The 23,306-nt window shown below is 40.0% G+C and overlaps 1 protein-coding gene across 1 annotated transcript in view; it reads left to right on the top strand.

Moving 5' to 3' along the window:
* Positions 1 to 23,306, top strand: part of SP3 (Sp3 transcription factor) — a 35,443-nt gene that overhangs the window by 5,163 nt on the left and 6,974 nt on the right. The window contains exons 4-5 of the mRNA XM_037911883.2: positions 9,000 to 10,362; positions 21,150 to 21,342. Of these exons, the coding sequence (XP_037767811.1) occupies positions 9,000 to 10,362; positions 21,150 to 21,342 (1,556 nt within the window). The remainder of the gene's footprint in view (positions 1 to 8,999; positions 10,363 to 21,149; positions 21,343 to 23,306) is intronic.

Genomic DNA, 23,306 nt, shown 5'->3' with positions numbered 1-23,306 from the left:
ACCCCCGGACCTCCCACTCCTCATTGCCCCCTGCCGCCCTATCCAACCCCCCCTCTCATTCCTGACTTGCCCCCCGGGACCCCTGCCTCATCCAACCACCCCTTCTTCCTGTCCCCTGACTGCCCCCCACTGCCCCATCTAACCCCCCGTCTTCTTCCTGACTGCCGCCCTGGAACTCCTGCCCCATCCCACCCCCCGGTCCCTGCCCTCTGACCGCCCCGACCCCTATCCACACCCCTGACCACCACCCCCAACTCCCCTGCCCTCTATCCAACGCCCCCGGCCAGAGCACTACTGCTCTGCAACTGCGTTGCCCAGCTGCCCAGAGCGTTGCGCCGGGACTAGGCAGGAGGGTCCCGTGGGCTGTAGTTTCCCCACCTCTGCGTTGGGGGTAGCAAGGAGGGCAATTGCCCAGGGCTCCATGCCACAGGAAGCATTGCGAACCTAAGTTGCTCAGGCTTTGGCTTCAGCACTGGGTGGTGGGCTCAGGGTCCTGAGCTGCAGTCCCATACAGTGGGGCTTCAGCTTTCTGCCCTGGGCCCTAGTGAGTCTAATGCTTGGCAGACCCACTGAAACTTACTTGCAGCCCCCCAGGTGGCCTTGGGACCGTGGTTGAGAATCATTGCGTTAGTTAATAGTGGAGGGAAGGGAAGCCAGGAAAGTATGAAGGACTGGTAAATGGTATTTGGCCAGTAAATTGAATCTATAGTTGGACCAATATTATTTGATAAAGTGTCTAAACTTGGCAAATATTGGTCAGTTGTTTGTATGTTCATTCAGTCCTAAGGTACACTTCAAAAAAGTATCAGTAGAAAGTTGACAATGGTAACACAGTATGAACCATATTGAATGTATTCTGTCAAATTGCAGGGAAACTTGCCTTTCAGTGGGGTCTAGCAGCATGGGCTTGTATGTTGAACTCTTGAGCTAGTAGCTGTTGGGTAAACTTTTCAATTTCTGGTTTTTTTTAGGCATTTCTATTACTCCTCAAACATATTAGTGCATCTTAAATTAACTCTCCTCGCTCCAGTGAGGTAGAGGAGCATTAACATTCCCATTTTACAGTTGGGGAATCTCAGTCATAGAGATTTTCTCTCTTTGGCCTTGTCTACACTAGGATAAGCAATTATTGGTATGCTTTCCCCCATGAAATGTGTATCCATGCTGCCCACTATGATTATCATAAGGTTTGTCCCTGTGTCTGCATTAGAGCTGCTTTACACTGATTTCCAGTGGGGAGGCTGTTACTTTTGTGCACCTCAAGTGACAAACAGGTTTGCCAACTTAAAATCCCCCCTGTGTCTCCCTACCATACCCCTTCCTCCCAGTTGCTACCTCCTGTAAAATGTGCTATTGGGCCCCTGCCCAACAAATGCCTCCTGGGCATGTCTGGAGGAGGATTTTTAGAAAGCCACTGGTAATATGGGGAATTAAGGTAATATGATAGGCGGCAGAGTGGGTACTCAGCTAGTGGAAATAAGAATGCTGGCTGACTGAGAGATTTGTCCGTTCTGACAATGGTGGGAGCTGTCAGAGTTGACTGTCCCATTTGTGATTGTGAATTGCATCTGCTGCTCTGATTCAAGCTATACTATTTCTTCCTTCTACAAACTTTTGAGGTAAGTTACACTGATGGTTCCCAGCAACGTTTTTCCATGTATTAAAGGGTGAAAAGTTGGTATAACTTCTGTAGTGTAGACAAGGCCTTTGTTTTACGTTCCTCTGACAAAGTGGGGTGACAGTGTCTTCCTGAAAAACAGTAGACTGACTAGTTTAAGGTTACTGTGGCATAGGTTGATCCATAGAACTAGCCATCGATGCTTTATGCCATCTGAAAACCTAGATGCGTTAAATTCTAACTGAGATGACATGTTTAAAATCATGTTAGAATGAATTTGGGGAAGAGGTCTGGTGGGAGAGAAAATCAAGATAGTAATTGAAATGAGAGGATTTTAAAGTTCTGTATTTTGCAACCTAACAAGAAATGTATGCTTTATACCATTGGAAAGGTGAAAGTTCCTCTTTTACAATTTTATAAATAATTCACTTCTCTCCTAGATGGTGTACAGGAAATCAGATCTTAAAATGCTCATTGGTTCCCCGTTCTGGTAGTGTTTTCTTGGTACTTGCTCAGAACTAAGTACAGAAGTCCTGGAGCTTCCGCTGGTGTAACTTTCATTACTTTTCTTTTAAAGATGACCTGTCAAAGACTAAGTCTTATTGCTTCCTTTGATTTTTAAGATTGTTGGTGTTTTAAAAGGTTTTCTGTTTGTTTTTTATTAAATATATAAACATCAAGAACATAAACACAGGTCTTCTCTCGCAGTGTTGAAGCACTAGTGGGGAGGTACGAGATGTCTATGTGAGTTCTTCATACCTTAAATGAAGGGCTAATGCTATTGAATCCTTTTAACAAAAGATTAATTCAAAAGGATTCTTCCATCAATCTTACACTGTCTATAGTAGGGGTTAGGTTGACGTAACTATGTCACACAGGAGGTGAAATTTTTTACAGCCCTGAGTAACATAGCTAGGTAAGTTTTAGGTGGAGACCGGGCCTTAGCTTAAATGGACTTGAATGTCTAGTGTTTTTTAAAAAAAAAAAAAAAAAAAAAAAAAAAGTTGTTAAGCATCCTAGCCTGCCCTATATCTCAAAGAAACAGAAAAGGCAGATTTGTGTCCTTTTTTATCTCTACAGGTGACCTTTAAAGGAGATTGTTCACTTGAATTACACATTCTTAAACATAATGTATAAAATTGTAATTTCCTTCTTAAAAAAAAAAATTTTTTTTTTCCAATAATTCAAGATGGCATTTTTCCTTTTAAAATCTTAAACTTGATACACTGCTCACTTGTTTCAGTGCACTTTGTGGGGAAAAATGAACATTAGGATGAGTTAAGTGACCTTTCTTGGTCATTTATATATGATTTTAAACATTTAGGGTATCTTGATTGATTTTCCTCTCCCTCATTTCCTGCCCAGACAGTTACAACACTGCAGGGAGCAGGGCCAGTGTGGCAAAAATGTGGCTGTCTGAAGAAGCTGCAGCAGAAGACTGACCTGGCTGGGGTGGGCGCTAGAGCAGAGAAAGGATCCCCCATCCAAGGAGAGACTCCATAGCTTTAGTGAGGAATGCTCCTCTGGGCAGCCCACATAAGGGAATGGATGGGAGATACATAGGGTAGGGAGAGGAGATTACCACCAAGGAACTCAGAGCAGTTAAGGGGATGAGGGTGAAACCTGTCAACCTCTCCACCATACAGAACTGCCCAAGACAGTTGGGCGAGTCTAGAGTCGGTATATGATGCCCGTTTTCCCTCCTCCACTGGAAGCTGGAGCAACCTTGGAATTAGGAGGGAAAACAGCGTTGGTTATTGGTCCTGAGCGCTCTGCTGCTGCTGCCACCGCTTGGCTGAGATCTTCTAGTGGCCCCACTGTGCTAAACCCCACGCCCTGTCAAAGGGCCACTGATAGCATAGTGCAGAGGTTCTCAAACATCATTGCATTGTGACCACCTTCTGACAACAAAAATTACTACATAACCCCAGGAGGGGGGGGATGAAGACTGAGCCCTGCCACCCCCGATGAGGGGGCAGGGCAAAGCTGAAGCCCAAGGGCTTCTGCCCTGGGCGGGGGACATGTAACCTTAGTCTTGGGTGGTGGGATTTGGGCTTTGGCTTCAGCCTTGGGCGGTGGGGCTTGGGCTTCAGACTTGCTGGGGCCCAGGCCAACACCAGCCTTGGTGACCCCGTTAAAATGGGGTCATGAACCACTTTGGGGTCCCAAACCACAGTTTGAGAACCCCTGGTGTAGTGGGACTGCTTCTGGACAGAGCTACCAGCAGAGTACTCAGGGCCGTGCTTGCTACCTAGCCCCGCTGTGTTTCTTGAAGTGGATGCATGTGTGCACCCCTATTATTGTAGCTTTCATATTGGAGGAAGGGTGTTAGTCCATCAATCCTTCCCCCACAATTGTTCTAGGTTACCTCTTGGGGATAGAGGTCATCCTTTAAACTTGTGCACCTCCGCTCCCCCACCATTTGACGTAGGGTTGCTGCAGCCTCTCTTTTTTAGAAAACAAAGTTAGTCATCTTGACCATCATTCTTATAAGAAGGGACTTCAGTAAGGAGAACCTCACCTTGGTGGAGAGCACCTTTCTGTAACAAGCTTGTTGCAATTCCCAGTAGATAAAATAAGTAATCAAAAGACAGAGCAGGCAGCAGTCATAACATGTCTCCCTCCTGCAGCACATGAAACATTGATAACTCCCAAAGGACACTGACCTTTTCAGGTGGGTTTACCATTTGGTTCTTCCTCCTCCGTCACTTTGTCCCTGGCTGCTGATTTTGCTCCCTCTCATTTCTGTGCTTCACTTCCTGATGCTCAACTTAAAGACTTTTGCCAGCTTCCTATTAACTTCCCTCACGTCCTGTTCCCTTCTTGGCGGAAGTGGGTTCTGCTGCAGACACTGCACTTTCCTCAGACCGTTGTCCCTCCCTCTCTCTCAACTGACGTGGAATCTTTGGATGCTGAAATTCTGCACCTTCTCTTCTGAAAGGACAACCCTCAAAGCATTCTGCTTGCTGAGCCGCTGTTGATAGCGAAGGGACCATCACTCTCTGCACCTTGTTCAATATAGCCCAGATGTCGTTAAGTCCTTGAAGGCAAACAGTGTGTTATTTAGGATTGAACCTTTGAGCTCAATAGTAGTCTTAGTCTAAATTAGACATTGCTTCTTTAGGTCAGTGGTAGGATTTATAGTTATTAACGTAACTTAACCCCAGCCCAGCTTGAGAGCACAATAGGATCTGTTACCTCCAGAAGAGATGGCAAGGTACAGTTCCAAGAACTGCTGTACCAACTCTGTGGTCTGTAAGAAAAGGGCAAAATAGTAAAGTTTATTGTGACAGGAATAGTAGAGGACCAGTCAAGGGTGGGGAAAGCTGTCAAACATCCGTCTCCACCATGGTAGCTCAGTCTGCTGTTCTGATATTACCAAATTGGGATAGTAGCCAGAAGCTCTTTTTTCTGCCCCTCGCTGCTCATGGTTCGTGTTGTAGTTGGTGATAGAGCCAGCTGCAGGAGCAACACGCTTGGCTAGCAGATGTTTCCAGGAAGCATCTGCTAGCCAACCACACGCCATATATGGCAGGGTTGCTTCAAAGCTCCCTGCCTGGAGATCCTCATTTGCTCTGTAGTGTGACTAGTAGACCTTGTTATTGGAGAGGGGGAGTGTTGGAGAGCCAAAACACTTGAAGAGAGGGAAAGGATTTCAGGGGACTGCAGAAAGGTGGGGAGCTTCTTTTACAAGGCGGGTGTATGCTCCCAGCATAAGGAAAAGGACAAAAGCCACTGGACCTGGTGAGGGGAAAAGATAGGTGTTTGGGTCATGGCACTCCTATATTGCATAGGAGGTGCGTCTGGTTTGAATTAGTGCTGGAGGAGAGGTTTTCATGTATAGGTACACTGCTGCTTACTAAGCTAAGCCCTGTTTGTAGCCTTGGCAAGTATAGTAGAACCTCAGAGTTATGAACACCAGAATTATGAACTGACTGATCAACCACACACCTCATTGGGAACCGGAAGTATGCAATCAGGCAGTAGCAGAGAACAACAACAAAAGCAAATACAGTACAATACTGTGTTAAACGTAAACTGCTAGAAAATAAAGGGAAAGTTTTTTTAAAAAATGATTTGACAGGATAAGGAAACTTTCTGTTTGTTTCATTTAAATTAAGATGGTTAAAAGTAGCATTTTTCTTCTGCATAGTAAGGTTTCAAAGCTGTAGTCAGTCAGTGTTCAGTTGTTAGCTTTTGAAAGAACAACCATAACGTTTTGTTCAGAGTTAGAAGTTACGAACAACGTCCATTCCCGAACTGTTTGTAACTTTGAGGTTCTACTGTAGTGCTATTCCGTATGCAACTTTCTCATTGACTTATTTAGGCTGCTAAGCTAGGGTTTGCTGCAGCCTCAGTCATTTTGTTGTTGTTGTTCTTTGCCTTGCTCTTCCAACAGATAATAAAAGTGAATAATAGAATGATTATTTTTTAATTAATGCAGAACAGGAGATCAGTTAGCTTCTCTTGCTCCATAGATTTACCCACAATTTTTTTCAGTTTTTTATATTGTTTACTGCACCTTTGGCAGTAACTTTGGAATAGATACTGTCTTTACATCTTGATAGTTTTGTCTGTTTTTAGATAATCATCTATATATTTTTCATAGCATTTCAGCAACCAAGGATTCTCTTAAAATGATACAGTAATAGAAAATTATGGGGCTAACTAGATAGCAGAGGAAAGCTGCGTGTGATATGGCTGGTAGGGGAGGGTCGTGCATTGCGTTGCTTGGCAGAAATTCTTCTCGTCTCTTAAGTAGTGATGCTGAAAGACTGAAAGAGCTTAAATCTTGTCCTTTTCGCAGAAAGGATTGTATCTAATGCAGGAAAAACAGTAAAAGGTTAAAGCTGGGTGGGGGAGTCTTCAAATTGGATCTGCCTTTTTTTCTCCCTGCTCCCTAAAGCCAAAAAATCAGTTTGCTTCTGGGAATAGTAGATACGCTTTTTTGTGGAAACTTCCAAGTAGTTTATTTCTACTAAGGACAAAAATACAAGTTTTGATTTGTATGTAAAAAATTATTCTCTAAAATTGACATTGCATGACAGTTTAGGTCAAAAATGTAGGTTTCATTATTGGGAAGGAGGCTTACAAAATCGAATAAAACTATTTCTACTAGGGCTTTCAATTAATAGCGATTAACTCAAAACAAATTAACGCGATTAAAAAATCTCTATTAATCTTAGTTTTAATCACACTGTTAAGAGAATACCAAATTAAATTTATTATAAATATTTTGGATATTTTTCTACATTTTCAAATGTCGATTTCCATTACAACGCAATACAAAATGTACAGTGCTCACTTTATATTATTTTTATTACAAATATTTGCACTGTAAAAAATAAAAGAAATAGCATTTTTCAATTCACCTCATACAAGTACTATAGTGTGATCTCTTTATTGTGAAAGTGCAACTTACAAATGTAGAAATGTTTTTGTTACATAACTGTACTCAAAAATAAAACAATGTAAAACTTTAGAGCCTGCAAGTCCATTCAGACCTATTTCTTGTTCAGACAATTGCTAAGACAAACAAGTTTGTAGATATTTACGGGATATAATGCTGCCCTCTTCTTATTAACAATGTCATCTGAAAGTGAGAACAGGCGTTCACATGGCACTTTTGTAGCTGGCATTGCAAGGTATTTACGTGCCAGGTATGCTAAATATTCGTACACCTCTTCATGCTTCAGCCACCGTTCCAGAGGACATGCTTCCATGCTAATGATGCTCATTAAAAAATGTGTTAATTAAATTTGTGACTGAACTCCTTGGGGAGAATTGTTTGTCTCCTGCTCCATGGTTTTACCCTCATTCTGCCATATATTTCTTATTAAGGCAGTCTTGGAAGATGACCCAGCCTGTGTTCTTCAATTTAAGAACACTTTCATTGCAGATTTGACAAAACGCAAAGAAGGTACCAATATGAGATGTCTAAAGATAGCTATAGCACTCAACCCAAGGTTTAAGAATCTGAAGTGCTTTCCAAATTCTGAGAGGGATGAAATGTGGAATGTGTCAGAAGTTTTAAAAGAGCAACACTCCAATTCAGAAACTACAGAACTTGAACCACCAAAAAAGAAAATCAAGCTTCTGTTGGTGGCATCTGACTCAGATGATGAAAATGAGCACGTCAGCCCGCACTGCTTTGGATGTTATCGAGCGGAATCCATCATCAGCATGGACACGTCCTCTGGAAAGGTGGTCAAAGCATGAAGTGGCATACAAATGTTTAGCATATCTGGCATGTAAATACCTTACAATGCCGGTATAACAGTGCCATACAAACACCCGTTCTCACTTTCAGGTGACATTGTAAATAAGAAGTAGGCAGCATTATCACCAGTAAATTTAAACACATTTATTTGTCTTGGCGATTTGCTGAACAAGAAGTAGGACTGAGTGGACTTGTAGGCTCTGAAGTTTTACATTGTTTTATTTTTTGAGTGCAATTATGAAAAAAAAATCTACATTTGTAACTTGCACTTTCACGACAAAGAGATTGCACTACAGTGCTTGTATGAGGTGAATTGAAAAATACTATTTCTTTTGTTTATATTTTTAAAGTGTAAATATTTGTAATAAATAATATAAGTGAGGACTGTATACTTTGTATTTTGTGTTGTAATTGAAATCAATGTATCTGAAAATGTAGAAAACATAAAAAATATTTAAATAAGTGGTATTCAACAGTGCAATTAATTTTTGTAATCATTTGACAGCCCTATTTTCATACATATATGTGAAAAGATTAACATTGCCCCGTAGTGCTTGCATCCGAACAGTCGGTCATTGCTGCTGGTATGGGAATCAGAAAGTGAAACTGTCTAAAGGAGATCAGAATAGTTTTTTTTATTCAAGATGAGCAAGCTGGAAAACATCAATAGCATAAATAATGAAAAGTAAACTAGCATTTAAGTAATTACGTTAATCTACTGTAGTGGTAATAGCACAGGTAAGGAGGAATTTGATTTTTAAACTGATAAGGTATGTTTTAACTATCAGGAATTCAAATGAATACACACATGTAAGCATTAGGAATGTTAACCTGAATTCTTAATATTGCGTTTTGAAAAAGCTCTATTTTTTTGTTTCTATTGATAGAGTAATTTATGTAGTCTTTTCATTTGTGGGACTTGATTTTGTGGTATATTTAGGCACTCGCTGACTACAAGGCTATATATTTATTTATTTATTTATATATATATATTTGAAGTTCTGAATCAGCTACTGCTGTTCATGTGGGTTACGTTGCATGTATGTCAGTAGCATACCAGCCTCTGGTACAATATCATATTGAATGTAATGCATGCTTGTTTTAGCATATATGATCTGTATATTATATTTCAAATGTTTTTCCTTTTTTGTTTTTGCTCAGACAGGGGATTTGTCTTCTGTACAATTAGCAGGAACTCCAAATAGATGGGAGGTTCTGTCTGCAGCTCCTACCACTATAAAGGATGAAGCTGGTAATATAGTACAGATTCCAGGTGCTGCCACAGTAACTTCAAGTGGACAGTATGTCCTTCCCATTCAGAGTTTGCAAAATCAACAAATATTTTCTGTTGCACCAGGATCAGATTCATCAAATGGTACAGTGTCTAACGTACAATATCAAGTAATACCCCAGATCCAGACGGCCGATGGTCAGCAGGTTCAGCTTGGCTTTGCAACCTCTTCTGATAATGGTGGTATAAATCAAGAAACTGGTCAAATTCAGATCATTCCTGGCTCTAATCAAACCATAATTGCCTCTGGAACACCTTCAGCTAATATTCAGAATCTCTTATCACAGACTGGTCAAGTTCAGGTTCAGGGAGTTGCAATTGGTGGTTCTTCCTTTCCTGGCCAAGCACAAGTAGTTGCTAATGTCCCTCTTGGACTACCAGGAAATATTACTTTTGTACCCATCAATAGTGTTGATCTAGATTCTCTGGGACTCAACAGTGGTTCTCAAACCATGACTGCAGGCATTAATGCAGATGGACATTTGATAAATACTGGACAGGCCATGGATAGTTCAGACACTTCTGAAAGGACTGGTGAACAAGTTTCTCCTGAAATTACAGAAACTACCACTGATAATGACTTATTTGTGCCAACATCATCTTCATCACAACTGCCTGTTACCATAGACAGTACAAGTATATTGGAACAAAATGCAAACAGCTTGACCACAACTAGTGGGCAAGTACACAGTTCTGACCTTCAGGGAAATTACATCCAGACATCAGTCTCTGATGACACACAGGCTCAGAATATTCAGGTCTCCACAGCACAGCCTATTGTACAACACATACAACTTCAGGAGTCTCAGCAACCAACCAGTCAAGCCCAAATTGTACAAGGTATTGCGCAACAGACAATCCATGGTGTACAAGCAAGTCAAGGTATATCACAACAGGCTCTACAAAATCTTCAGCTGCAGCTCAATCCTGGAACTTTTTTAATTCAGGCACAAACAGTGACCCCTTCTGGGCAGATCACTTGGCAGACATTTCAAGTACAAGGTGTCCAAAACTTGCAAAACTTGCAGATTCAGAATGCACCTGGACAACAGATAACTCTAACACCTGTGCAGACTCTTACTCTTGGTCAAGTTGCAGCAGGTGGGGCCTTGACTTCAACTCCAGTTAGCCTGAGTACTGCTCAATTGCCAAATCTACAGACAGTTACAGTAAACTCTATAGATTCTGCTGGTATTCAGCTGCACCCAGGAGAAAATGCTGACAGTCCTGCAGGTATTTATCTTACTCTAACTCTTTGTGAAAAATGGCTTTTTTTTTTTTCCTGTATGTAGTTTGTTTGAACAGTGATAATCATAACTACATTGTTTTGCTGAGGATGCATACAAAATACAGGTTTCAGAGTAACAGCCGTGTTAGTCTGTATTCGTAAAAAGAAAAGGAGTACTTGTGGCACCTTAGAGACTAACCAGTTTATTTGAGCATGAGCTGTAGCTCACGAAAGCTCATGCTCAAATAAACTGGTTAGTCTCTAAGGTGCCACAAGTACTCCTTTTCTTTATACAAAATACAGTTAGCTGATCAAGTTATACTAGTACTTTGAACAACTGATTCACAGAACGTAGTCAAATACACTCTCTAAAGTGTAAGTTACCTTGACTTTTCAAATTAAAGTAGTCAACATTAGCACCTTCTAAAATGGTGTCTCTATGCTTCTAAGTTTTCTGAAACAGGGGACTTCTCTTCTAAATTGAGGGGACTCTGACCATCAGATTTACAGGGCAGCAGTGCCATTACCTTACCTCCCTTCTAGCAGGGACCCTCATCATATAGTCTATCAACTTTTATAGGAAAAATCCAAACGCTTCTCAGGATACCACCCTTCTCTGAAAACATTCATGGATCCTTAGGTGTCATGTATCAGAGGTTGAGAACCTCTGCCATTATTGATCTACCATTTTGTTAATCTTGTTTCCTACCAATTTAATTTAAACAAAACTATGGTTACAGAACTTGTACAAGTAGTAGTGAAACAAATGCACAAACATCTACATGGTATCTGTGTTTAAGAACGAGTGACTTTTACTGTCTAGTACAACTTGTTTGCGCAATGTTTATTATACATACCGCTTATAAGTTTATTATAACTTACCGCTTGTAAGTTATAAGCTGCTAACCGCTTGTAAGATAATGCTTGTAGATATCAAAAGTTAGAATGTTTGACATTTATCTTCATAGGTAAGATAAGAATTGTAATTATTTCAGAAAAAGTCTTTCCAACAGTGAATTTAAAATCCAAAATTGAAGACCGTTTACTCTTAGCCTATGTGATTTAAGATAATCATGTTAATTAAGGCTCTGATTCAGCATGGTACTTAAGCACACATGTTTAACTTTAAGTGCATGAGTAGGTCCAGTTAAATCAATTGGACTTCTCATGGGCTTAAAGGTAAATGTGTGCTTAAGTACTATGCTGGATCAGGGCCCAAGTGTCAAAGACTTGGTAGTTTTGGGCTTGAATGGTTATTACTATTGTGTATCCAGCAATTTTGCTTTCCATTCAGAATCCAAAATTTCATTCTAAAATAATAAACCATAATGCTTTCTTCTAATTCTTTTCCTTGTGAAGATGGCCTCAGATCCATGTGCTGTTGCACCATTAAGTTATTAAGGAAAATTGTCTAGACCAACAATAACAAAGTAAAATATAGCCCTCATCCATTATCTTATATAGTACTAGAAACATGATCCAGGGTGAGAGAGAAGAGACGAGAAGGGAAAGCATACAGAAACCAAAAGAGAAAAGTATGCACACAAGGAGTGAAAAATGAATACTGCCATGGTATAGTTCCACTGTCAGTTAGTTTGGCCCCTTGCTTTCTGGGCCTTTTCAAGAGGGGAATGGCTTACATCACAAAGTTTGAATGCCTTCTGAATGGCTGCAGGGACAACCCATCAAGCCTTCCCTGACGGAGTATTTCTGATATGGCTAGGGAAGGAAGGTAAGTAAAGGGGGCAATGTGGACAAAGTTCACAGAAATAATGGATTACGGGAGAAGGAAATTGTATGTAAACCAGTGGATCAGCAAAATTTGATTATAATTGAGACTAAGTGGAGATTATAGTTAAGGTTTTTGCTATCTTTCTGATAATGGTAAATGGGTTAGTAGTTTTTGTTTTTCAAGTCCCTTCCCTAAACTCTTTGAGAACTTAATCTGTCCTTCCTTCACATATCAGACCACTCCTTTCCCCCAAAATCACAAATAAAAAAATTTAAATCCATATTATTTGGTGCATGTCTCCGCAGAAACTTTCAACATAGTTTCTTCAAACCAATAGAATCAGATTGAATATTCACTTCCAATATTTCAGATTTCCTGCACATATCTGATATTCTCTATTAAAATGGCTAAACTCTGTCTCCATTCACCACAACCTTCTACTGCTGTAGTATAGTGTTCCATTCTTACCTTTTTATTTATAACTCTCTGTAGCTTTTGCAATACCATAGATTTTCTCTATCTTAGAGGATATGCATATAAAATAGGTATGGGGAATAATCACTGGGGTTGGAGAAGAAATTATGCTTTTCTGGCCTGAAAAAGGGAGGGGAAAAAAGCTTAGGTTTGTTTTTTTGTTTTCTCTTCAATGAAAGGGGAAGAGATGAGGAGTGAATAATAGAACAAGAGAAGGTAAATCAATAAGATACATGTGACAGGTTATTTTATTTTGGGCTGTTGAAAGAATCCATCTTTACCACATATGAAGAGGATTGCAAAATTTTAAGGTGCGGGGAAGGGTTTTCATTGCATTTCTTTATTTTACTAGGCAAACTGAAGCACTAAAGCTCCTCCTTTCACAGAAGGCATAATTAAGTTGTATTCCGCTTATACTCTTTAAAGTTTTCCTTTTGGGATTTATAGCCCTAGGAGAAATAACATCTGCTTATGCTTTATCTCAGGCCAGAACTGATTGGTGTGTGTGAAGTTTCAATAAAATCATGTGAGCTGTTATGCAGTTGTGAAGTATGTAGGTCCAATTAGAGTTTGGTCCCTTCAACCTTGATTTACTGTTAAGAGGTGCTCTTCTCTACCTTGGTTTCAAGGGACTCTGAAGAGGACATCTTTACTCCTGAGAGATTTAGTCAGCATCAGACAAAAATGCCTCATGAGTAAACAAAGCGGAAAATCAAAAGGAAAAACAGTCAGATACTGCAAAATAAGTTAAGTCTAGTGAGAAAGGGACAGTTTGTCTCTTTACTTGAAAAATAGGTTGTTACTGCTTTTAGTTCTAACAGTGTGTATAATACCTTACGTATATGCAGAACCTTCCATTATACTGAATCAGTTCTGAAGGAAAATCTTCATCTTAAATTAGTTAACATCCTGTTTTGGGATGTTTACAAGAGCTCATGTTACCTCCTGTTAAGCTTGTTATTGTCCAGAGTGGGAAAAGCAAGTAGTAGACAGTCGGGTCTGAAGCTATCTAGATCTGAGAAGTGCAGAACAAAGTACAGCAAATTTCCAAAATGTCAAGTACTGTCAAAAAGGTATTTTGCTCCCCTAGATTCTTGGTTCAGTTCCTGATGCTCTTACTAGAAATTAACCATAAGGAAAGATCTCTAGCAGCTTTCTCCTTTTACCTGCACTTATCAATGACATATTGCATGCCCGCTGTAAAAACGAGAGGCTAGGTGCACATGACTTGTATTTGAAGGCTACAAATTACTGCTTAGCTGTCCCCCCAAAATATTCCGTTTCAGTCACATAATATAATTTCTCCTTCTCCAAATGTAGACTTTAAGTTGTTGCGTTGCTTTTGGAGACCCTTAAAACTTAAACATAAAAAAAAAAAAAAAAAAAAAGACCATGTACGTTAGCTCCTCTGAAGACATTTCTCTAGATAATTGATGAGTCGAATGGAATCTAATTTTAAAGGCTTCTCAAATTAGTTATTGTAAACTATTGAATCCCACTTTAGAGTGGTTACTCCCTTAAGTAAATACAACTTGATCAGTTCTGATCAGGGTTTCTTCATTAGAAGCTGGATTTAGTTTTATGATGGTACTTTTGGTTCCCAAAAGTAATGTGAAGAAAACTGATAAAGCAGTTGGAATAGTAGTAGCTCTTGCCAAGGGAATGTACACAGCTGGGCTGATATTGCACATCTGTCAGGTTCATCTTATATTTAGAAAAACCCCAGAAGGGTTTATACCTATACCTGAAGGTCTTATAAACATTTTGCTGACTTTATCCAAATATAATTCCAGCTATAATTCCAAAGTAAATGGTATAATGTAAAGCTTGTTTAATTTAAGATCTGTTGAGGAAGGAGTTGTCCTCTCAGTCCCAGTCCTTTTTCTCCCAACAGTGTCTTCCTGTAGATCTATATACACAGCTGCTCAGAGAATTAGGTACCTGCTGCCAGTGAAGCTCATCATCATTCATACCTGCTAATCCAGTGGCTCTCAACCTTTTTTACTGGTGACCCCTTTCACATAGCAAGTCTCTGAGTGCAGACCCCCCCTTATAAATTAAAAACACTTTTTTATATATTTAACACCATTATAAATTCTGGAGGCAAAGCAGGGTTTGAGGTGGAGATTGACAGCTCGCGACCCCCATGTAATAACCTCACGATCCCCTGAGGGGTCCCAGTCCCCAGTTTGAGAACCCCTGTGCTAATCAACTCATGCTGGATATTAGAGAGCAGGAGAGGTGGTCTGCTCATAAAGGAGATTTAATCCTATCCATACCAGAGCCTGAGGTCCTTATCACACTGACATAAAAGTAGCATAAACTAGTAATTTTAAATTTGGCCTTAAAAGGGCCAAATAGTTTTCTGGATAAATACTTGCTCAAGTGACAAACTTTAATATCTTGCCAGGTATCTTTCACCTCCAGGATAACTACACCACATTATTAATATAAAACTTTTCTGGCATCTTTCTTGCATACACTGACTGAAACAAATAAGAGATTGACGGCTAACATATGAAACGTGGCTTTAAAAAAACCAAAACTTTTAACATCTTGGTAATGACTAAAAAACAGAATACACACATTTGTAGCTCTCAGGTTAGTTCTCAGAAAACTTCAGTATTTCTGGTGGAACACTGTGAACCATTGTTTATAAAGGAACTGTCAGTATGAATTTTTAAACTTGACACATTTCACAACAGCAGTTTTCTGCTCCCATATTATTTAGAAAAGTTTTGTGTATGGGCCTCAGACCAGCAACGCCAAACATGCTTAGTCCTTTCAGTTTATGCTCCTGCTTGCTGCCTATTAAGTTTTACTTTCAGCTTTGCTGCTGCTATTACTAAGAGCCACTTTGACAAGTTAGAGCTTGTTCCAGGGGCCTCTGGTTGTCTTGGGTAACTTCCCCACATCAGAGATATTTAGAACAGCGATGTGGAGCTTGATCCTCACCTTTACCACTCACTTATTCCTTAGTGCAAGCCTCCAGGTTGGATGTTCGTTTTGGTAGGGCAGTCGTACAATACTTTTCAAGGAGGCCTCCATTCACTCAGATCCTAGCACCGGTAGCACTGTTTGATGGTCACCAAGACAATCACTTGAGGATGAGAGATTGGCTACGTACCTTACAGTAACTGGTTCTTGGAGATGCACTGTCCATACAGATTCTAAGACCTGTCCTCCATCCCTGCTGATCAGAGCTCTTCTCCTATGGAATTTTTATGGGGAACAAACTGAGTGAGAGTTGTGGCCATCCCGCTTTTTATGCCTTCAATTTTGGGGCTTGAGTGTGCATTCATGGCACAGGTAGGGCTCAGTGGACACTGCTATTCAAAAATAAAATCTGATCTCGCATACACACCAAGAGAGGTTATCCATGCAGATTCCAATCTCGAAGAACCATAATTACTATATGGTAAGTATTCTTTGCCACATAATATGTATTGTGATACTGACTTAAGCTCTATTAAGACTATTTTTAAATGACTGACTGATGAAGCAATACATGTGGTCCTTTAAAACAGGTATTTTGTGGCATGCTTTGCAAGAATGGTTTTAAATGCACTTTTGCTGATCTTGATTATTGATACAGTACTTTAAAACTCATTACTTTAATTGTGAAATGAAAGACTGCCTACCAAGACCTGAGTTTAGCCTTTGCGGTTTCTAGTCTCCATGCAACAACTGATTATTTTAATAAATTAAGACCTGATTTAAAGCCAGTTAAAGACAATGGTAGACTTTCCATGGAGTTCGGTGGGCCCAAAGTATTGCAGGAGTGATATACCCTGAAATTCCTTCCATTGGTTTAGGATTTAGTGTTGTAGGAGAAATACAGAACCTTGAACAGAGGTCTTGGCGGGAAAAATCAATGTGGAAATGACTTAAACCTGCTTTGTTTAAAAGAATCTGTGCTGTGACTCTAAGAGTCAAGGAAGTGGGGTGCTAAGGTGATTTTAGGCCACCTTTGCACCCTTCTGATGATGGCTGCTCCAGAGGCCTGCATAGCATATGGTGTAATTTAAGCAGCTCTAGAAGGCCTTTTGCGTTATGGCAGTATGTCATCAGCTTCCAATGGGCAGCAGTGCTTCCTGGAATTTGGTTCCACCAACTCCTGTAAGACTGACTATGCTGGTATTTGCAACAGGGTCTTCAGAAGACAGCCAGGTTCCATAGTTGGGGGAATGTTCCATCAGTTATATTTGTAGCTTCTAGAGCTCCTTTATTTTGCTGAGTGCTTCAGCTTCAAATTTGGGTGGAGTTGAAGCAAAGGGATCGGTTTACCCAACAAGGGGTTTTGCCTAACTTTTATAAAAGGCAAATATTCTGCTTGAAACTGATAATAGGCTTTCCTGATCATCAGCAAGTTGATGTAGTTTTCAGCAGGGATTCCTGAAAGATGACCCTTATTAAGCACTAATGATGTAACTGCCACACCCATAAAGAGTTCCTGTTCTGAAGAGTTTAGTCTGAGACACAGAAGACTGCTGCTGTTGGGAGACTTAGAGGAGGAAGTTAGTTTAGATTAGCACAAACAAAAATCTCACCCAAGAAATCTGACTCTTGCCTAATATGATTCAGCAGAGTTTCTTCCCATCCAGAAGTATAAGCAAAGAAAGCTATGACGCTGAGAGGAGCTGTATTACACACAGAGATGTGGAGGACATTGCTGCATTGAAGAAAAAGAGAGAGACTGAATCACAGAGGCCTGACATCCTATAAGAGGACAAAGTGGTGACTTTTGTCTCGCTTATTTAAAAAGTTCTCAGACTTTCAAAGGGACCCAGCTATATAGAATTAATTAACTGGAAATGCAAGTTGAATGTCTGCACTCTTAAGACCTCTCTCTGACTTAACTGTGATACCCATGAGGAAGTTGACTTGGGGTGGTGTCTGAGAACAATAATTCTAACTCTCTGGTGGGAGACTTGTAAAGCTTAACTGAGCAGGCAGACTGGATGATTTTGGTGTCCAGGGGAAGAGGCTGCATTTGTGTTAATTGCAATTATACAGTTCATCAAATCCAGTGATGCTTACTAAAAGCATTTGTGGATGGATGAATTGCATCAGCTGTGTGGGGGTACCCCCTTTTCCCTACAGTAATGGGGAGCTCACCTGAAGTGAGGTCTAAAGTGACCAGATTAATTCTTAAGTAGTTTAATAATAATTCTACATAAATAGAAGTACTCAAGCAGAAACCATAAAGTAGACAGGTTCTTCCTCTCAGTACTTTCTGGGGTTTAAGATTGTGTCTGTGACAAAGTACTGGGGAAAAGCAGCAGATCCAGCACTTTGATCACAGCAATTTCAGGTAAATGCCCCATGCACACTTAAATATGGGAACTGTGCCAATTTTGATAGGCTGGAGAGAGTTAAAAGCTATCACTTCTTTAACTCAGAAGGTACAAGGGCATAGGAAGAAAATGAAGGGAGAAGAGAGAAAGTGAAAGAACTGTGGGCTGGTAGAGCCAGGCCCACAAGAAGTCTCTCCCTTGCTGGGCTCAGGAGCCTTAAAGACCCAGGATACTGTTAAAGGTGCTGCACAATCTGTAAAGGTGGTAGGAGCAAAGTTTTTAAATAAATCACTGGATGCTTTACCTGAAGAAGGTCTCTGAAAAGTTTTTGTCTGGAAAGAGGCAGGAGTGGAGCATGCCCATGTCGCAGCGTCCCAGATATCGACAGGATCGGATGCAGCAACTGTCTCCTTAGTGGACTGAACGATAAAGAGTTTGATTAGAATTCAAATGTTTAACAGCTCTTCATAGGGTTCTATAGACAGATTATCATTTTTAACCTTTCAGTTGAGCTTAAAGACCTGATCTTGATGGTTGAGTTAAAAGGTCTAATGTAGCTGCACTCTGGAAAGTAGATCGCTGATTTGCTCATCCTAACAATGGCTGGTTTGAGGAGCTAGTTTGTACCCATGCTTTTATAAAAGCCTTGGTTCTGAGACAAACTACTTTTAGACAGAATTACCAAGAAATTAGTAAGTGAGCAGAATTTCACTTCTATATTTTTCTGTACCGCTGTACAGGTTCAACAGAGTTTGAAAACCACAGATATCTTTGAGATAGTATCAGCTGACAGTCCTGCAGGCAGGAGAGCCAGATAAGCCAAAAATTAGTGGAATGAAACTCTTAATTTCTCATTAAAAAAATAATGCAGGAGTATACTACTTTAAATCCAGTTGAGGCAGAACAGGAATGGGAATTTAAGAGAGAAGGGCCAGAGCCTTTTGCCTTAATTCTGATCCAGTTTGACTGATGTTTTTGTCATGTCATATGAGAAGCAAATGGCCGAGCGGTACCAGACTGATATATCAGAAACTTTAGAAAAATCCTTTCCATATTAGATTAGCTAGTCATGGTAGCTGCAATAGCAAACCATACTTAAGGACAGTTTTCATACATGGCATTGACATCTGCTCAGTTTCACCCCATTACTGGACTAGATGAACTCTCAAGGACCCTTCCAATCCTACGATTCTATGATTACTACTAGGGTATTCCTTTCCTAAGCTCAGCTCTTTGAAGCAGTTTCTTACTTACTGTTTTGTCCATCAGATATTTGTAAACTCAGATTGCAGGTTTTAGTCAGGGTTCTTCGTATTTTGCAACTGCAGAATTCACTCCTTGCTGCAGAATTGTAGACTAGAAGCTCAGCTTTCATCTTATGAAAAATCCATCAACAAACAAACCCACACCTATATCTAGCCCCACAGATGCCAAGAAAAACTTGAAAAGGTGAACAGAATGGAAGCCGTTGCAGTGGGTCTTCATGCACTTTTAGAAACCGGAAACAATTAGCTTCTGAGTTTGTGAACTGTTCATTTCATCTTAATAAAATATATATGGCATGTTGAAACTGAAAGCAAGGGACAGTGTGAAATAGGAGCATAAAAATGCAGTGGGTAAGATTACTGGCACTACTTGTTTCATACTTAATAAAAACCTGTATATTAAAAAAAGTGTATCTGAAGCTGCCACAGAATTTCCATCAGTTTGCCATAGGTTCTAGGGACCTTGCAACAGAATTTAGGTCCATTGTGTGTCAGAGTACAGGGAGGAGGGCCTTGTTCATCAGTCAGGCCTCAGAGCACTGTAGTTCATCGAGGCACCAAAAGGCAACTATGGAAATGCAATACCAACATTCAGTGTGGTGGCATACTAAAATGCAAGTGAGGGCATTTTGATTATTTTTTATATGTCTGACTGTTCCCTGCATGGTTTCCCCTTAGTCCTTGAAGCACAATTACCTACACAAAAAACTGAATGAGGGGTTATATTCCTAAGTTTTAGCCCTTTCCCTTGGCTCTTCTCACAAGAATTTGAGGAGGAGAATGATGATCAGTTTATGTGGCAGGGAGTTTCTTTTTGAAAACCCCTTTATTTTGAGCTGTGGAGTTTTTTGCGTAGTCCTATTTGTAAATTATACTTTTTATTGTGTTTGTGTATGTGCTTAGAACGTAGGATGGTCTCATTCTTAAAAATATCTAAAGAAATGGTTATAATTTTAGAAACAATACAAAAATGCAAACAATACTGAAATACTTGTTTTGACTTTAATTTCTAGGGGGGCTTGATTTAGCTGCTTGTGTAAATTTAAACCCCAAGATGATACAGTAAATTACTGAAGGTTCATAGGAATTTTTATTTTTTCCCTGTGTCCTTAGCGTTTCAGAATTGCCCTTTGGTGGGAGTTCTGCAAATAAAAAAGAGATTGCAAGACACTGCTTAAATATAGCTGTTAATTTAAAGAAACTAGAACTTTGCTGTGTTACAGGTTTTTTTTTTAATAAAACTAACTGAAAAGGTCTTCAAATGCAGAAAATTGTTATTCTGAAAAAGTTTCCCCTGTTCCTCAGTCACCCACCGCTGCTCAGGTTCAGGTTTGTGCAGTTTTTTTCTTGCACATATCAAAATTACAAACTAAAGCAGTACTAGGAATGTAACTCCATTTTCTGATGTACATGTTCAGGGTGGTGTTCTGTCTTGCAGAAGCTCTGAACTTGGGTCTCACAGGTTTATAAAACAAACACTGAATCTTTCAGTTTACCTTTAAAATTACAAATACATGCATTCAGATAATGTAACATTTTGAGTAGTTTTGTGTTTATTTTTCAAGCATTTTAATTTACCTTTTACCACTCACTAAGTTTCTGAATAAGTATAGTATTAACATTTTTTAACTTTAGGCTTTGTCTGCATGGGAAAGTTGCAACAGTTTAACTTAAATCTGTTTTTAAACTGATCTAGTTAAAGGCTGTGCAAACCCCTGTAAGGACTCTACTCTTTGAGCCCCAACTAAAAGACATGGTCTTGGTGGCCTTCTCTACCAAGAACAGTTCAAACTTTAAGTTTTAGATGTATTCTAGTTTTGGCTTGCTCTTTGAAATTTAAAGTTAAATACTCATTTTAAATATGGAATAGGCTACAGGGCACAGCCGCAATGTCAGCACACACTAAAAACTGTTGACTTTAGAATGACACACAGTGCTCTTTGCAGTAGAGGTTTCATCATTATGGTTTGCTTCTCTCTGTTCAATGGGCTACTTATGGATCTGTGTTTTGTTCTTTCCCTTAGATATTAGGATTAAAGAAGAGGAGCCTGATCCAGAAGAGTGGCAGCTCAGTGGTGATTCTACACTGAATACCAATGATCTATCGCATTTGAGAGTACAGGTGGTAGATGAGGAAGGGGACCAAACACATCAAGAAGGAAAAAGATTGCGACGAGTTGCTTGCACCTGTCCCAACTGTAAAGAAGGTGGTGGGAGGTATGCAACTATTTAGGTCCATATAATACATGTTATGCGGAAAACAAATAATGAGGAAAAACAAGAAACTCAATTATAAACTTCTTGACTGTAGCTATGGGAGATCTTTGGGCACTGAGCTTATGCAATAAAACATCTCCAGCTCTTATTTTGTGTTTACAGGGGAAGGGTCAGATTCTACACTCTAGTGAGTCAAGTTTTACTCCATGCTTGTTGAGTTGTCCCACTGAAATGAATGGGACTACTCAGCATGAGTAAGGGTGGCAGAACATGGCCCTGAATAATACGAAAGTGTGTTGAGTTTTCTATATATGCAGATCTGAGATTGGCTTCCTACCATATCTCAATTTTCAAGCATTTGATTTAGTCCTGTGTTTGTGTATTTCCTGATTGATTAAACAAAGGCTTCCACAGCTTTGTCTCCTATAGTGAAGGGAATGGTATGAAAAGCTGAGACAGCCTGGATTTTTTTTTTACTTGCAACATTTTTACTCTGTAGAGACCTATTGTGTTTTGACATATTTTCAGTAAAGGATCTTGTTATGGGTGTCGGAAACTGGAGGAGGAGGGAAGAAGTTGTTGCCTTTCTGAAATGGAAATATCTAGGATAGCATTATTGTATTTGAAACTATTGTATATTGGAAAATAGCCTTTGTACTGGAATTTTCATGTCCATTTTGGCAACCATGTCGGTAACCATTTTAAATGGGCACTTAATTTATTTGAAAATCAAATATAAACTTTTTGGTTCTGTTTTGAGGACATATTGACATCCTAAGGTTCTACAAACCTGTTACTGTCTAAGGATTGTGAGAGGCTAGCTAAGTCTGGCTGCCCCTGTTGCTTCCACATCTTCTCTGTTGGTTTGTTGATGTGCTTGCAAGGAAAGTACCTAGATTAGCCAGCCAAAGTATTTCCTGGCAAAATGATACAATACAACTTAATTATGGGCAGAGCTGTTAGCAGTGTTTATAGTTAAAGTAGCTTCAACTCTTTGTATTATAAAACCCTATTTTCAGGTGCTTATAACTTCACTGGGCTCTAACCATTTGGGCTGAAGTTTCCTATCCCTGGTGTCTGCCTCAGGCTGACTTTTTTTTTTTTTTTTTTTTTTTTTTTTTTTTTAAGTTTCAGTAAAACTGGTTCAGTAGTTTCTGAGAACATAATTAAGTTAAAATATGTTGATTTTCCCACCTTAAACTTATATCTGTTTCACTGAGAAGCTTTAGCACCTCCATGCTTTGGAGTTGGGACTTGAAATTTGCTAAGGGGGTTGCCTTGTTGCCGGTGATGTGCCTTTTTGAGCCCCTATGAAAATCTCAGATTTGGACAAATACACTTCTGAAAAATCAGAATTAGCACATGCTCAGTAAAGGTTTGCTATAGGCTGTGAGTTAAATTCTCTGAAGATTTCTTCTGCAACGGTCATGCTCCTGTATGCCAACTAGATATTGCATGCACCATCCTCACAGAGTGACTGAGCTTGCTTCATCTGAGGGCTGCAGGGGCTAAGAAGGACTTTCCCTGCAAATGCTCCTCCCAGTAGTGAGGGGTTGCTATAACACCACGCATCAAAACTGAGAGCAGGAATACCGTCTCTCCTGTGCTTTCAGGGTTCCTATTGCAATCTGCTGGTGCCCAGTCAGCATGGAAAAAGTAGCCTGGCTGGACTTTAGAGGGTGGTGGTTGGGAGAGCCCGAGATGGGAGATGGGAGCTCGGGAAAAGATGAGAGTAAACAAGTAGTGCTGGTTTGTGGGGGAGGGAAAGGGGGAGGAAAGGGTAGGTAAGAGGGACACTGGGACAGGAACCAGGGGTGTGAGGAGGACTGGTTTGAGGGTGGAACTGTCTAACCAATAGAGTGCATTCTCCTCCAGAGCCTGGATTTGAACACAGGATTTTTGAGTTTCAGTATTCATATGCTGTCTAGTAAATAACTGTATCCCTACGGATAAAATGTATGTCT

Source organism: Chelonia mydas, chromosome 11 (genome assembly GCF_015237465.2).
Source record: "Chelonia mydas isolate rCheMyd1 chromosome 11, rCheMyd1.pri.v2, whole genome shotgun sequence".
Lineage (NCBI taxonomy): Eukaryota > Metazoa > Chordata > Testudines > Cheloniidae > Chelonia > Chelonia mydas.
Note: the sequence above shows the minus strand (reverse complement) of the source record. Positions and strands in the feature narration are given on the sequence as shown.